At 38.7% G+C, this 16,422-nt stretch overlaps 2 protein-coding genes across 2 annotated transcripts in view; both read right to left on the bottom strand.

The window, feature by feature from the left end:
- The window catches only part of LOC134677278 (zinc finger protein 425-like), a 98,937-nt gene that overhangs the window by 39,501 nt on the left and 43,014 nt on the right, over positions 1 to 16,422 (bottom strand). The gene's annotated exons all lie outside the window — the stretch shown is intronic.
- On the bottom strand, positions 3,278 to 7,390 carry LOC134677563 (putative nuclease HARBI1). The gene has a single exon (XM_063536037.1). It carries the CDS (start codon positions 6,972 to 6,974, stop codon positions 5,814 to 5,816), a length of 1,161 nt encoding a protein of 386 aa, XP_063392107.1. The 5' UTR covers positions 6,975 to 7,390; the 3' UTR covers positions 3,278 to 5,813.

Here is a 16,422-nt window from a genome sequence, read left to right as displayed (position 1 = left end):
GTCGCAGTGTGGTGCGATGAAAGATAAGTTTTAATCATATTTTAGACGGCGGATTTAACAAGTGCTATTCCAGGAACGTCAAGCTGACTAAATTTAGCCAGATTTTAGACGGATTCTAAAATTTCTAAGTTGAATTGAGTGTGTTGCCACTTTAAAAAAATAAGTGAACGAATGAATGAATGATATCTGTATAAAAACTGTAAAATCGTATTTTCTTTTGGGTGAAATATGATAATTTAATGAATTTTATTCCATTACATATATTTAACACTAGTGTACACACCTTAGACCACTAAAACGTTACTTTTTAATTATGTAATTAAAAATAATTAATCAAATTTTAATAGGCAACATTTAAAAAAATCTGCTGTCAAGTACGAAGAAGTTTGTAAACTTGTTTGTATTCCAATTTGTTTGGTTTTGTTTGTGGAAAACGTGGAAAATGTCGGTGTCGCGAAAGCGGAGCAATAAAACGCAACAGGAGGTGCTCGTAGAGCATCTCCATGCTAACTTGATGTTAGCAAGAGGTAAGCATGTTTATTTACTAATATGATGTGACATAAGGTGAAAACAATTTGAGATGAAGAAATGAATTCCTCTTTTCTTCATCTCAAATTGTGTCTCGAGTTCGTTCTAGCCGTCGACTCTAGAGCCGTTACCGGCGTTCTGCGTTCGTGTTCCATGGGACCTGAATGTAACGCCAACGCAGAACTCCGGTTACCACTTTCGAGAATGGAGAAGTTTAGGTACCGTACAAATATCGCCACAGCACCGTAACGACAACGCCTTACCGCATCCACTGCGCTGAAACTGAAGCTGCTAAAATAATCAGACCCACGAAAACAGCTGCAAATTCTGTTGTAAGAGCCTTGGAAGATCAACTTACTATAATTTGTAGGAGTGGGCAAGACCAATCTGTATATCAAATTATTGGAAATGTTACTTGTGTAGTGATGGACACCTTTGCACCTGGTACAAATCCCACGGGTCTATTTGACTAGGCTTATATTGGTTTAGTTGTAATGTTAATGATAATGACCTTGTTATAATCAACTACCTGTGTCATGAAGTTTTTTTTTATTGTATGTATTTGTGTATGGGTAAAATGTGTATCTTTTCAGGAAATACGGCTAGCCCTAAAGTGGCAGCATTTTAGGCGGCCCTAACTGTTACTCTTAATAGTCACGGATGTCGAAGGACAGTGGCGGAGTGGCAGAGTGTAAGTACTGTTGGAATCAAAATAAAATAAATAAATATTAGGGGATTTTTTTACACAAATCAATCTAGTCCCTGTCCCTAAGTAAGCTCAATAAGGCCTGTGTTATGGGTACTAGGCGATGATATATTTAATAGATATATACTTAAATACATAGAAAACTACCAAGTCTCAGGAACAAATGTTTCTGCTCACTACAGAAACAAATGCCCTTACCGGGATTCGAATCTTGGACCTCTAGCTTCATTAGCAGTGTCACTACCAACTAGGCTAAACAGGCCGAGCAGCCAATGGTTTTTCAATTTAAGCTTGATTTTAGCGTGCACCTAGGCACAAGTACATGTTACATGGGAGCAATATTAAATGTGTCAGTTGTCTTAAGGTCATGTGATAAATTGTATCGGCTTCTGAATAATATGAACAGATGAGAATTATCTCTCTAATGCTTCAAGATCCCACACAAGAGGGTTAGAGGTAGAACCAGTGTAAATAACAAAGCAAAGTTTAGTTTGTTTTACTATCTAAGACTATATCATGTTTTTGCAGCTGTTGGTACTCCTAAATATAAATAACAAATAAAAAATAAATTCTTTTGAATTTGTGTTTGAAGATATTAAATTATACTATTTGCCTATTAACATCTAGAGCCCAAAACACAAGCATCATGTGATGGGTAATTTAAATGAAGTGAAAAAGAAATGTTGGTTTATATTGGTAACGCTGGAACTTTCTTGAAGTTTGAAACTTGGCTGAATTCACCTTGCCTTATGAACATAGAGCTATATCCTCATTTTTATATAAAACAAAATTCTTGACTGAAATGAAGTTTTGTACATGCAATTGATTGATTTGCTATATTTTTTTATTATACAATCTAAACATAAATATCAGGGGGTAAATCAAATTTAAAAATATGTATCTGTGTGCTCATAAGATCTTGCCATTAAGGCCATCGCATACTTTTTAATTAATTACATTCGCTAATTCCGCGTCAATATTTTCGATTAAGACTGTACACAAAGTTTCATAAAAATCTAGCATACTTATTGCCTATTGCTTAAAAATGAGAATGAAACTATGTTTGTATGGAGGGGAGAGGCGAGCTTATGGGGGATAATTTATTAACATAAAAAGGTTGCCTGAGTTCATATACTTCCAGAAGCACAGAAAACATTCTACATATTTCAAATTACATGTCGTAAAATTCCTTTATAATTGCAGATTTGGTCGCAGTGGACACAGAAGGTCAAATCTAAGTACAGAAAATACAGAGATCAAACGGAGGGCACTGGTGGAGGTCCTGCATTAGTCCGCCCACTGACAGACACAGAACTTAAGGTTTTGGAGGTCGTAGGAACAGCTGCAGTGGATGGATTTACCAATCTGGAGACTCCACTAGTAAGTCACCTTTTTTTAAATAATAAGATGTAGGTCCTGATTTTAACTTGGATTGTAGCACCTCAAATGGTTAATAAAGCTTAGGATCTTAGGATATACAATTATGATGGCAATAACCTCCACCTCTTGGTAGACTCAGTAAGGGTCAGCACCCATTTTATAACAAAAGAATGACATCCATCCACCCATCACCTACAGAACCTTAGGCTTCCCAACACTATACCCCAAATACATCCATCCGTTCTGGCACGATACGGTGCGCGCCTCTGGCGCAGCTAGTAATAGCCAGTTACGCGGGCGAAAACTGAATTACACTTTCACTTGTACGCGATTAAGTCCCAGTGGATAATTTTCATATTTTTTCTTATAAAGAAACTGTTAAGTGGCTTTTTGGATTTTCTACGAGATACATTCAGCCAAAGGTAAATTAAACATGTGTATCTGTGTAAGTGTGTGTCTGTCTGCGCCATCATAGCTCCTAAACGGATGAACAGATTTGAGTGTGGTTTTTTTAATCGAAAGTCTTGATCGCGGAGATGGTTCTTAGCCATGTTTTTGAGACATTAAACTTTGAAATAAAAATGTCGAGGTTTTTCTACTTCTTTAAGTATACGAGTAAATAAAGTATAAATTTATGCACTTGTCACTTTGTTTTAGGTTGGTTCTGTTGAAATTTCAACACCGGCACCAGTTGATGAACAACCACCAGTTGCTGCCCAGCTGCCAATTGCTATCCAGCCATCAGTCGCTGACCACCCACCAGGTGCTGTCCAGCCACCAATTGCTGTCCAGCCATCATCTGCTGCTGTTCAACCTCCATCATCTTCAGCCCAATTGCGGAGTTCTCATAGGCCAGAACGTACTCTTCCTCGCTCATTTATTACCTCGTCGCAACGACGACAGCGGAAAAGACCTTCGCGGCCCAAACCAGCAGAATTACTGCAAGGGTCATTAGACCGGAATCATGAATTATTCCGGTCTACAATAACACAGGCAGCAGAGACCTTAGCCACTGCCATCAGAGTAGCAGGGGAGGCCATTTCCTCGGCTATTAGGAACCATGGTGGTTTACAGAACAATGATGGTGGTGGGCAGTCGGTAGAATATTTAGACGAAGATCTATTAGAGTAACAGTAGGAGCCATCCAATTTGTTGTTTCTTTAGTAAGTTAGCGATATTTATTGTTATTTTTTGTATGAAAATATTTGACCCCTTCCCCTTATTCGGGCTTCTCTTCGCTCCAACTTTTCATACAAACATAGTTCTTATTTGAAGACGAGCCAACAAGTCATTAAATGTTTGTACACATATTTCTAAAGGGAATATTCCTTTGCTTTGCTAGCTTTTGCTAAAATTGGAGGTTGTCAATCTACATATCTAAGCTTAATGATTTTTGTTCAAAATGTATTCTCCGTTTAGTTTGAAACAACATATCTTTACAAAATTTTGACAAACCACATGTACTCGTTTTTAGAATATATCTACAAATCTTTATTGACTTTGATGGTCTGTTTTCAATTGAGAACGACGTACTTTTACGTTCGTATGAAAAGTGAAGCGGAAAACTAGCGTTTACTTGCAAAACTAGTGACATTTTGATTTACCAACAACAAGCGGAATAGAGTTGCAATTTTGCAAGTACGGTCGACCAAATTGATTTCTGGGCCACTTCGTACCTTGTCACAGTGAAAATCAATTTGAAGCTGTTAGAGATCTCTTATTATTATCACTGTGACAACGTACGAAGTGGCCCAGAAATCAAATTTATCTATTTAAATTGTTATGTTTGAAACATTTTATCTATAAATGAAAATAGTAGGCCATTCTATTTTCTAAAATCATTGTAGATTGCATGGAGCGGAATTTTAGTTGTCAGTTTGGGGTTCTAAGGAGGTAAACAACCTAAGAGTACCCGACCCTGAGAGGTCAGCTTGACCCCTAAATTCATGATGTAAGCTTGAAAAGCACAGAGCGCGGCACAGCGTCGTTGCGTGGCGGAGACGGTTTTTTGGTGAAGCCAACGCGGTCCGGGGGACGTCCTATCAAAAAATGAAGCAGTAATGACAGTCGATAGTTTCGGAAAGATCAAAAATGCAAAACCGCCTCCGCGCCGCACCGTGCCGCGCCTGCTCTGTGCGTTTCGACCTGTAGGCTGCAGTAATGATTTGTTAATACTTAGTAATTTTATTTTGTATATTGATAATTTGTTTTATTTGTAAGGAAGAATGGAGACCCCTGGAAGTCTGTAATGTGTGCACTAGTGCCACTCGTAAATAACTGTGATTTAAATTTAACGTTAGATATTGAAACGAGGGGAGGCCTACGTCCAGCAGTGGACGTCCATCAGCTGATATGATGATGATGATTGAAATAACTGACCAACTCAGGAAAGTTGGTAAGCCCCTGACATTTTCATTTCAAAGAACAACATTTTCCTCAAAAACGGCTGGACCGATTTGATAATGATAAAACATGTCTAAGAACCATTGCTCTACAATACAGACATTTATTATTTTCCAGTTGCTTAAGCATTATTGAGAGGCTTGCTCAGATAAATATTTAAAATAATCTGTTTAGATATAAGTATTTGTACCTTACTACGTACATTTATGTTTGAAACCTTGGAAATGCTCATAATGAACTCGACGGTATAGACTGATAGCAGTACTTTTACCTATATACTGCTATCAGAATGAAATATCGCTCCGCAAATGGGTCTAAATTTCCCAAAAAAAACCTGTTTCCAGTATAGAATGTAGAACATTTTGTCAGCTTTCAAATATTTTTCTAGGCATATCCTAATAAGCGAAAAACAATAACTTGATTTGCCTTAAGGCTCATTTTAATTTACACAGAGATGGCAAGATTTATTTCAAAATATTACTTAAACTATAAGTTATGAAGGAATGTACCAAACTGTAATTGTAATAAGTAATAAAAGACTATGATAGTGTTAACTGTGTTTTTAATACATAAATATTAGAAAGCATTTTTTTACGCAAGTCGAACTAGTCTCATAGTAAGCTCAATGAGGCTTGTAGTGGGTACTAGACGATGATATATTATAGATATGTATACATAGAAAACATCCAAGTCTCAGGAACAAATGTTTTCTCTCCTCCAGCTTCATAGGCAGCGTCACTACCAACTAGGCTAAACAGGCCGACAAATCAAATAAAAAAAACAGTTGATGTTTTAATCAATTAAAAAATCTATTAATTAAAAATGCACGTCGTCCACGGGCTTCATTAAAAAAATTGACATCATTCTCTGGTTGTTGTGGGAGATCTTCAGGATCATTCTGTTCTTCATCATCCTCCTCTACTTCACTTAGATCTGTGATGTCTTCGTCACTCTCAGAATCGTCACTGCTGTCTGAATCATGATTAATTTCTAATTCATTAATCATATTATAAATTGTGCAGCATGATATTATAATTTTGGCAGCTTTTTCTGGACTGTAATGCAGCGTACGGTGGCGATGAAGGCATCTAAATTTGTTTTTTAATACTCCAAAGCACATCTCTATGACCCCTCTCGCCTGTGCATGGCACCTATTAAACCTTGCCTCTGGTGACTCGGCAACTGGGTCAGGATGAGGTGTCATCAGCCACGGGAGAAGTGGGTAGCCTTTGTCCCCAAGAAGCCACTCCATCGCTTGGTTCTGAAGATACTGCCCTTCGAGGTGCTGGTGCACATTGCTGCTCCTCCAAACAGCAGCATCATGGGTTGAACCCGGAAAGTTAGGGTTTACGCTAGTGATCCGACCTGTGGCATCGCACACCACTTGACAATTTATACTATAAAACCCTTTTCTGTTGTAGAAAATATTACCCGGGGCTATAGGGTGGTTATTTGGGGGTTTGTGTATAGGGATGTGACTCCCATCTACCGCACCCAATGTATATGGCATTCCAAAATTGTCCTGGAACTCCCGCATTGCCCTGTCTTTCTCCAGTCTGGTCACTGGGAATTTGATCCACTGTGGGGTCAACCTTTCTATAATAACAGGACACACATCTGCCAGACTGCGGCTTATTGTTGGCTGACTTTGAGCTAGTATATTAATTTCTCCCACAGCAGTCTGGTAGCTGCCATGGGCAAAAAAGTTCAGTGCACTTAGGACCTTTAAATGTGGTGGCACCGTCCCCGCTCGTAGCGCATCGCCTTCACACAGAGTGTCCACTACGTGACGGCCCATGGCCCGCGACAGCCTAAACAATTTACGGAACTTCCGCTCGGACCGGTCAAATGGGTTAGACTCGTCTCGCAACCTCTTCAAATAAATTTTTTCACCCTCGCCCTCGCCATACTCCCTCTCTTCGGCCACCACAGCAGCTATGACGTATTCTTCATCCATTTCGAAAAAGAAATTCTGCAAAACTTGACTTTTTTGTGTTATCGTATTTTAAACGGGACTATTTTATTCGCCGCTAAAATTAGTCAGTTTAGCTTGACGTTTCTATGTTTTTGTTTAAAAAAGACATGTACTGAATAGCATTTAAGCAGCTAAACCTAAATTGAATAGACCACCTAAATTAAGAAACGTCAGATTCAAATTGGTGTTGTCATTTGATTATGACAGCTGCTCATAGAATAGCAAAGTGGTTTAGCGACGCCTAAATAAAATTAGGAGGTTTAGCGGCCGCCGTAGAATCGCGTCCAGTGTTTCGTATTTTCTCTATTAGAGATTAGAGAGCAAAAAAACAATCAAAGCTACCAAAATACTCGTTGTATTTGAAACCCATAAATCAGTGGTATTAACTACCGTCAAGATACAAGTATTTGACCATGGATACGACCCAGAATGAGCCAAATCGTGACTCCTTATTGTGTTGTCGTGCCTGCCTGTCTACCGACTACAGACTGTTCAATATGCACGAACACCACCTTACTGACGCCTTTTCATGCATCGTAGGAACCTCTGTAAGTATTTACTAATACTTCTAAGTACTGTTAAGTCCTATAAAGACCATATAAAATTATTATTGCATATGCGCGGTTCGAAGTATCTGAATCTGTAATAAATGCGTGCAAGTATGGAGACACAAATATGTCTAATGTTATTTCACTGTTAGATTTGTGTTTGTAATATATGTCACTGCTTGCTTTTTATTTATTTTAAACTTGATTGCGCATCAAAAGAAAGTACATAAGGCCATAAGACCATATGGTGGACCTAATGCCTTGTCTCTTTTTAATTATTATTTCTTGCCAGTGAAATTAGTAATTTCAATTAAAATAATCCAAATATTCTTTTAAATTCTAGCTACCGCAGGACATGCTGCCACAATACCTGTGTGTGTATTGCCAAGCGCTGCTGCTCAAATGTGTGTCATTCAAGAACATGTGTCTCCGCACACAACAGAGCCTTTTGCCACATCTCTTTAAGGTAGGATTACAGATTCAGGCCCGCAAAGGGATTTTAAACCTAAATTTTTTTTGATGTCATGAAATAAAAATTATAGTAATTTTGATTATTGTATTTAAGTAAAATATTACTGCAGTCTGTGGAGTATGACAAACCACATAAAAGCAGAATTGCTATTAACTTTTAAATTGCTATAGATTATTGTTATTTGTGGCTTTCCATCACAGAAGGGACCTTATGCTTCATATGCAATAAGGACCTTTATCTTAAATTCCATTAGAAATCTTGATAGAATGCTACTTATTGCACATGAAGCATGAGAACTATTGACGACCCTTGGACCATGGAAAGCCACATTTACACTGCCTAACTCACAGATTTTTTTTAAATAAACAGTTGTCACTAACTGTAGTACTATTAATTTTATTACATTATAATCTTTCAGTTGGACCCAGATTCTACTAGATCCAACCATCCTCACAGATTTATCAATTTAAGCATAACTCAAGTCCAAACTGTAGACTGCACCGTATCAGCAGAAGATATAAAAATCGAACCAAATATAGACACAGTTAATATAGATAATTTCATAAAGAATACAGATTTGAAAGTAGAAAACGAAAATAATGATGAAATAAATATAAATAATGATACGGATAAAGAATTTGTTGCTGTAAAAAATGTTAAAGATGTTAAAAGTAGGAAGAGGAAAAGTGGTATTACAGTTAGGAAAAAGAAAGAAATTGAATTTGATAATGATGAAATATATGATGTCAGTACTGTTAGTAGTGAAGAAGATTATAGTGCAGTAAAAAAGAAAAAACGAAAGGAAAGAAAAACTGCAGTGGTTAAGAAAGAGACAGTAGAGTTGAAAACTGATAAAAATAAACTAGTAAAAGAAGTGGTGACAAAGAGTAAGAAGAAAGTGGCCAAGAATACATCCGATAATTCTGCAATTGAGAGTGCTTATGCTGTAAAAATTGTACATTTGAGCAAGGTAAGAACCATAATATTTATTATTTGTAAAGAGTAGAGGAAGATAAGTACATTTTTGACTTCAAGAAAAGGTCCACATGACTGACATTTACACATATGAAAAAAACCGGGCAAGTGCGAGTCGGACTCGCGCACGAAGGGTTCCGTACCATAAAAAAAAAGCAAAAAAAAAACGGTCACCCATCCAGGTACTGACCACTCCCGACGGTGCTTAACTTTGGTCAAAAATCAAGTTTATTGTATGGGAGCCCCATTTAAATCTTTATTTTATTCTGTTTTTAGTATTTGTTGTTATAGCGGCAACAAATACATCATCTGGGAAAATTTCAACTGTCTAGCTATCACGGTTCGTGAGATACAGCCTGGTGACATACAGACGGACGGACGGACAGCGAAGTCTTAGTAATAGGGTCCCGTTTTACCCTTTGGGTACGGAACCCTAAAAAACTGTGAACCGGGACATATTTCATGCAAAAAGGGGGGGTTGCGTCAGGGGGAGAGGATGGGACGCTAGTGTGCCTAAAGCACCATACCCTAAGGTATCATATTACATTCATAAAAGGCTGGCTCTAATTAGTTTGTCTTCCCCATACATTAGAACACAATTTAACCGAATCATATGTTTACAAACCGCATACCATCGCCCACCACCACACTGTTAACTGACAGTTCGTAAACCTTATTACAAAAGGCATAAGGTCCACCGATGAACAGTTAAGAGCGTCGCCGTTTATACCTATCTTAACACAAAAGTCAACAACGAAAATAATTCATTATTACCTAATACGTCACATACGTATGACATGACATGAACAAACAAGGAAAGCTATATATAAAAAGTGTTTTTTCTCTGTTTTCTCACAAAAGAAAACTTTGATAGTTTAAATTCCTCAAAAGAGGTCAGTAGTTAACACTAAACTCGAAACAGCACCTTTAAAAAAACATTAGGGGTCACTGACCTGTCCCAGTAAATTGAGGTAGTGTGTGTGAGCTGCGTTTGTGTGTGAAATGGGGTAATTTGACAGAATCTGAAAATTTACCCTCCTCTACGCCCTCTTAATCCAGTCCAGTTTCAGTCCTCTTAGTCCAGTTTTAATTGACCTGATTATGATACGTTATGACTAAAGTTCTTTGGTGAATATCATTGTCCGTGACACATGACGTCAGAGTTACGCGTTACGCTCGAGTTTATCATTTTTACCCTTCGAGCAACACCGGCTTCCGACACGTCGGAAGGGAGGGGCCCAAGCGATATCTCACCGTACAAATCTTTCTGCCATTTTTCGCGGGGGGAAGGTGCACACAGTCGCACTTCTCACACACTTACATACAAATTCCAATCAGAGGCCCTACCGCGAACCACGTTCGACGTGTTGCTTCTCTATGGCACTTGTAAATTCATACGTAAGTGTGACAGGGAGGCAACACGTCGAATGTGGTTCGCGGTAGGCCCTCTGTAATGACGACACAAATACATAGAAAATGACACACGTCAAAGACAAATCTTGCAAACCTCGATCTCTTTTTGTGTACGGACGAGTGACTAGTGTCACAACACGCACACTAACACATTTTCGTTGAAGTATGTCATTGTATTCTGAGAGATGAGAAGTCGGATTTGTCGCTCGACCGATCCGCAATTTGTACTGAGCGAGCAAAATCGATAAATCCAACAATTACTTGAGACTAAAATATAATAATTGTATTTAAATGTAATTAAACGTATGATATGTAAAAAAAAATACATGTGAAATGTAACACTTTCTTTTTGTAAATTTGATGTCCCCGACCTCTTTTTATAACAAAAAACCGAGCAAACAGGCATTTTTGTGCAGCAGTGTTCACGCGCGCGTCTGGACTCGGTCTAGTGAAAAATCCAAGTGCAACTAGTTTTATTACCCGCGCTAGATTAGATTGACGCGCTAATCTTGTACCTCGGCAGAGGGGAAATAGTGCGAATGCCGCCTCCCTTCCGTGTTGCTCGAAGTTTTTACCCCACCTCAAAAAGTGCACAGCGCCGCTAAAGACGTTTTCACTTAAAAAAAAACATTCGCGGGTATTTCGTATTATCTTACTTTTAATATGTGCCCCTACTGGCATTAATAGGGGCACTTTCAAAAATTAGGAAAATACAGCATGTCTTCAATCTTCAACTATATTTAATTTGACTGGCGTATTATACAATTTAGGAAAAATCTTAACTGCGCGTTGTAGAAATCCCGCTCTGAGGGATAAGCGACATCTAGTTAGCATTTCGGGCACTATTTTTTACACCGGAGCTGTCTAGACTTAGACCAAGCTAAGTTAACAGCGAATTTGATAGACCAGGCTGTGCAAGTGTTACAATGTCAAACTTTTATGAAATTATGATTAATTCTAAACATAATTATTTCAAAAATGGTATTCCAAACCAAAAAAACCGGGCAAGTGCGAGTCGGACTCGCGCACGAAGGGTTCCGTACCATAATGCAAAAAAAAAAACAAAAAAAAGCAAAAAATAACGGTCACCCATCCAAGTACTGACCACTCCCGACTTTGCTTAACTTTGGTCAAAAATCACGTTTGCTGTATGGGAGCCCCATTTAAATCTTTATTTTATTCTGTTTTTAGTATTTGTTGTTATAGCGGCAACAGAAATACATCATCTGTGAAAATTTCAACTAGCTATCACGGTTCGTGAGATACAGCCTGGTGACAGACGGACGGACGGACGGACGGACGGACGGACAGCGAAGTCTTAGTAATAGGGTCCCGTTTTACCCTTTGGGTACGGAACCCTAAAAAAGAAAAATATTTATTTAAAATATTTAAGTAAGTACAATAAACTTAAGTAAACTATATTTACAAACTTATTCGGTAATTTATTGTGTAAGGAACTTATCTTAATGTGCGATGCAATTTCGGTATCGGTGGTCTTCGCACTAGGCAAGCCTGTATCGCGGAGGCCAGTACTTGGCGTGGTACAGATATCAAGCATGCCTTAAGTTGACATATCACTCACACGTATCCCTTTTCCATAAATATACAGGTTGGGCCAAAAAGGTGTTGGCGGTTTTAATCTTGAATTTTTCGAAACCGCTTGGCGGGGTGCAGCGGGGGGGTGTGTTGCTATACGCCTCGTTTCGTGGAAATTTAATCGGCATACAGCAGTACAGAGGAGCGTAGCCTGAATTTTGTGTATGAGCTTTTTACCAAAACCCTAAATCGGTGAATACTGCACGTTTGGTGTATCGACAGGAATACCATTTTCGAGATTAGCGCGAGGTTCCAACTCCACGAGCCAACCTCACGCGCATCAATGAGTATTATCTAATAATATACAGTAAAGGGCCAAAAAGAATGCACATCGGCAATCATCGCATTTCCGAATACAAACGAATGCTCATTTCCATGTACATCAATTATTAGGTTAGTCGTTTATCAGAATTTGAATTTAGAACTAAATACTTTATTGTTGTTTTGTTTTGATTTCACGTGAAATATATAGAGCTGTAAAACACGATGTAACTATTTTTAATTATTGCTATATTCTTGTTAGGGAAAAATAATCTTCATAAATATATATTTTATATAAGATCGACAAAAAGTGTAATATTGTAATGACAAATCTCTGTTGAACCTTCTTAAAATAATTACTTACATTAACATCCTCATGTTTTTTAAATTGGTTGGCTTCAGATAAAAAATATTTATAAACATTGTGGATAATTTCGCGTGACTGGTAGAGTAACGGCTTACCTTTTTTCCCTATAGATAGTACAAATTTAATTTTATAGGGGTTTTAGCAGCTCTATATATATATTGACTTAGATAGGCGACTGCACTCTCTCGCATTTGAACCATGACTGACAAAACAAACGTCATGGTGTGTGCGACACATATATCGCTATACGAAGTCGAAATTAGCCGATTGCCTCTTTCTAAAGCTCGATGTGCATTCTTTTTGGCCCTTTACTGTACTAATTACTTACTTACTTTGTTGTCGCGGTGACCCAAAATGAGTCTTGGCCTCCAACACAAGAGCACGCCACTTTGATCGGTCCAGAGCGGTATCCCGCCAGCTTTCGCCGACGCCGAGCTCACGGAGATCTGCCTCCACTCTATCAACAGAGACGATCTAATATTATGCACATTAAAATAAGTTGTGAATGGCTCCGTTCGGCACAGCATTGCTCCAAGCAATTATTAGGGTTGACACAACTTGACGTCCCTTTGCGTGCACGACCACCGATAAGATAATGGTTTGAATTTTGACAACCCTAAATAGCCGAAAGGGACAGCATGATTCGACCCTGAACCGCTGTCAAACTTGGGTTTTGTAGGAAGTGTCCTTTCTGTTACGATAGCAGTCAGAGTTGCGTAATTGTTTTAGTTCGTTCTAACGAGTATTATACTTGTAGGAGGAGCAGCTGGAAGAGATCGCCTCGCGCAAGAAGTCCCGCAACTACCTGGAGTCCCGGTTCCGGTGCGAGGACTGCGGGAAAGGCTTCGATTCTGAGACAGCTTTCAACAACCATCTAGCTAGGCACAGCCCTGTAAGTAATAGTCTAGTTTCAAATAAAACTTTAGTTTAATATATACCTATACCTAAGCTAGTAAACTAAGAAATGTCCACGTGTGATTTTAATTTTTATTATTAAATTTATTTTCTAAATGGTAGGTAAAAATAGGTAGCTATTAAAAGGAAAAACCACATAGAATTTTGAACTATAATAGAATAAAAGAAGATTCGAAATTCAAAACCTTAAAAATTACTCTGGGACTTAGGAGGCTAAAATATTATTTTACAGTACATATCGTCGGGTGGCAAGCAAAAGTCACTAAGTAATATCAAAAAAATAAAGTAACAATGCACTTTATTACACTTGTAACACTGTTTATTGTCCAATAATTTCAATGGTATTAGTTAGTGACTTTTGCTTGTCACCCGACGATATGGTCCTATTTTCCCGCACTAAAATACCACTTTTCGTGCGTATACGTCAAAAGTTTAAAGGGCCATATGTACTGTAAAACGATGTACGATACACGTGCGAAAAGGTAATTCGTAACGAGTGGCGATACATTAAAACACGACCGAAGGGAGTGTTTTAAATCGACACGATTTCCTCTTTTCCGCACTTGTATCGTAATAACTATTTTTTACTGAAGAATATTTTTTTGTTGTAGAGCTCTGGTTCGCTTGTGTGCGAGATCTGCGCGATGCGCTTCAACGTGAAGTGCCGTCTCTTAAAGCACCAGGACTCCCATCGCCTTAAGTTCATTTGCAAGTTCGGTGACAGCTGCAACTTTGTCTCTCGGGACCGGTTAGTTATTATATTATAGTAATCCAAACCCATACACCTGCGAAGTATGCAGCGTAAGCTCGAACATAGCTAGTTCCAGAAAGCATCACGAATCACACCGCCTCGAGTTCATTTGCAAGTTCGGTGACAGCTGCAACTTTGTCTCTCGGGACAGGTTAGTTATCATAGTAACCCAAACCCATACACCTGCGAAATATGCTGTGTTGTAAATCATCCGCCTGCAGTATATGCTGCAAATCCTCAAAGAAAATTGCCGCAGAAACATCTACACGCACTGGCTCAAGTTCATTTACAAATTCGGCGACGGTTGCAGTTCCGCATCACGAGATAGGATAGTTTTTATTTAAAAAAAACCATACGCCTGCGAAATATGCCGCGTGAGGTCAAAGAAACGTCCGTAGAAGCCTCACAACTTCCACCAGTGGCAGTTCGTTTATAATAAATAAAATATTTTTTCTTTAAACCTTAAACATTACATTTGTTTGCATTATAAAATGTATTAACATTATAAAACAGGTGTAACAGGTTTGTAACACATTTAGGTAGTAGGGTTGAGCTTCTGCCTCCCGAACTAGGTCCAAGCCTGCGACTCGGGAGTCAGTGATTCCTCCTCTCCTAGATGTGAGCTCTTAATATGGTAACAAAGCAAATGACAAAAAAACAGTAATAACAGTACTAGTAAAGTAAGTTGCAAGTTTATCAGCTAAAACTTTGTCGCATGAGATAGGTCAGTTATGCTACCTACTGCCAACTAACTTGTTTATAAAATTGCAGAGCGCATGCGAAGAATCATCATGCCATGCACGCGGGCAAGACTTTCGAATGTCAACACTGCGGGAAGACCTTTAAGTGAGTGAATTTTACGTATTTTATCTACCAAATTGCTATATCTACATCCATATCATACCCTCCTTTGATACAATACTTCTTCCACCCTAGAATAAATAATAGTACTACCGTACAGAAATAACACTTCCTACAAAACCGAAGTTTGACAGCGGTTCAGGGACGAATCACCGTGTTTAATGTATGGCACTATACTGTGTTCATCGTTATTTGCGTTATTTGACATCTGTCACTCACAACAGCAATACAACGTAAAATGTCTTACACATCGAAATCACAAAGGAAAACAATTGCACTGCGAACGTTAACGTTCTACGTCTTTTTTTTTAATTTTAGGGTTGGCCGGACACCACCGTTATGAATCGGCAGTTGTCTAAGTAAATCGATATGAATTTTTCATTCTTCTTTTAATAAAAGTAAGGAAGATGGATAATTAACTGTAAATATGGATATATTTATCGTCACCTAACAGACAACAAATTTGACACAGAAATAACATAAATAAACTTTAAAATAGATCCCCAGTTAGTTTAGATTTTGACGATGGGTGCGACCTACTCGGTCGGTGTATTAAATGCATTTACCTTGCGGGAAAACCATATAATTCTAGCTTTATTTAAATCTCAAATAAAAATTCATTATACGTCACAATTCGATACCTCAGTCTACGTGCCATCCAATCGTAATCGCTTGCTGTGACAATCGATTTGGGTTAGTTACATCTCTATATACGTCAGTCACAATGTGTCAAATAACGCAAATAATAATGCATACAGTATATTACTTTCGGCTATTTAGGGTTGTTAAAATTCAAGTGATTATCTTATCGGTGCTCGTGCACGCAAAGGGACGTCAAGTTGTGCCAACCCTAATAATTGCTCGAAGCAATGCTGAGCCGAACGGAGCCGTGTTAGCCCGAAAGGAGGAGTTTCGCACCTGCTTTAGTAGTAATTGTTTTAGATGATGATAGTGGTGATATTTGCTTTCATTGTAATCTATCCGTTCCAGTAAAAGCACGACGTACCTGACGCACGTGCGGCTGTCGCACCCCGCCATGAACGTGGCATGCGATGTGTGCGGCGAGACGTTCGTCAGCCAGAAGGGGGCGCTGCTGCACAAGAACAGGATGCATCCTGAGGTCTGTACAGTCCTCTATCTCCAGTAGCACGACATGTCTGACGCACGTGCGGCTGTCGCACCCCGCCATGAACGTGGCATGCGACGTGTGCGGCGAGACGTTCGTCAGCCAGAAGGGGGCGCTGCTGCACAAGAACAGGATGCATCCCGAG

This window comes from Cydia fagiglandana, chromosome 26 (assembly GCF_963556715.1).
Source record: "Cydia fagiglandana chromosome 26, ilCydFagi1.1, whole genome shotgun sequence".
NCBI lineage: Eukaryota > Metazoa > Arthropoda > Insecta > Lepidoptera > Tortricidae > Cydia > Cydia fagiglandana.
Note: the sequence above shows the minus strand (reverse complement) of the source record. Positions and strands in the feature narration are given on the sequence as shown.